The sequence below is a fragment of the Propithecus coquereli genome, unplaced genomic scaffold, assembly GCF_000956105.1.
Source record: "Propithecus coquereli isolate 6110/MARCELLA unplaced genomic scaffold, Pcoq_1.0 Scaffold220, whole genome shotgun sequence".
Lineage (NCBI taxonomy): Eukaryota > Metazoa > Chordata > Mammalia > Primates > Indriidae > Propithecus > Propithecus coquereli.
In genome coordinates, this window is record NW_012147190.1 from 2904951 (window position 1) to 2906076 (window position 1126).

Here is a 1126-nt window from a genome sequence, read left to right on the forward strand (position 1 = left end):
TCTCAGAATAAATGAAAAACAATCTCAAAATGGCCCATTTAGTTTCTTTCTCTAGCACAACAATGATTCCTGAATTGAAACTAAGGCTTAGGCTCACCATTGCTATATTGATAAAACAAACCTGGGAAAACCCAACTAGAGCCTCACAAAAAAATTTTAACTTGTCCCCAAGTCTCTGTGGGATACATGTCCATAGGTTATCTGCAAAGACACCATACATTATTTTAAAGGGAACAGCTAAACAAATTGGCTCCAACAGAAATACAAATAAATGGATTAAAAACTGGCTATCTAACCGTATACAGAGAGAAATCGTAATTGGTAGTCCGTCTAGTTGGGGAGAAGTTTCCAGTAGGGTCCCACAAGGATCGATATTGGGTCCCATTTTGTTTAATATCTTTATAAAAAATCTGGAAGACAAAGTAGAGAATGTGCTAATTAAGTCGACTGATGCCACTGGATTAGGACTGATGGTCAAAGTAAATTGGATATAGATAAATGCTATTGGTCTTTAGAAAGCATAAAGAAAGACCAATGTTAACCGAGAATAAAATTCCAATAAGTTGTTTTTTTATGTGTATTATTTTTAAAAAATCAAATTCCAGGCAGTAGGAATAAATAGATTGAAAGAATCTTAGTGGCTTTGCATTACAAAAGAATAGACACAATGAATAAAGACAACACACAGAATTTCATGAATGCAGAATAAAGAACACCCTCCAATGGAGATCTCTTTGGTGTGGCTTTATTTAGAAAACTGGTGGTTTTAGGTTTCTTGATGCAATATGGATACTGGAGGCATTTCAGATATGCAAGAACCAAGGTGGTGAATAGGCAAAAATAACTAGATTCCCAAGTATGCATATACTCAGTAATTAGCAGAAAAGTAAACAGAGGCACAAAATCAAGCTTAAAAGAAAAATAAAGAGAGCTGAAAATTTGAAGTATGAGCAAGAATAGTGGGTGAAATCAATCAAAGGCAAATTCTACTAGGACACACACACACACACACACACCCACACACACACACACAAATAGAAGAATGCAAAGGATAACAGGAAGGACTCTCTTGACACTAGGATAGAAATTATATTTTTTTAACTACTCCAGAGGAAAAATTATTCAG

The 1126-nt window shown here is 34.8% G+C and overlaps 1 protein-coding gene across 1 annotated transcript in view; it reads right to left on the bottom strand.

Annotated features, from left to right (window-relative positions):
• The window catches only part of GABRB2 (gamma-aminobutyric acid (GABA) A receptor, beta 2), a 349441-nt gene that overhangs the window by 33961 nt on the left and 314354 nt on the right, over positions 1 to 1126 (bottom strand). Inside the window, exon 9 of the mRNA XM_012644788.1 lies at positions 297 to 407. Within this exon, the coding sequence (XP_012500242.1) occupies positions 297 to 407 (111 nt within the window). The remainder of the gene's footprint in view (positions 1 to 296; positions 408 to 1126) is intronic.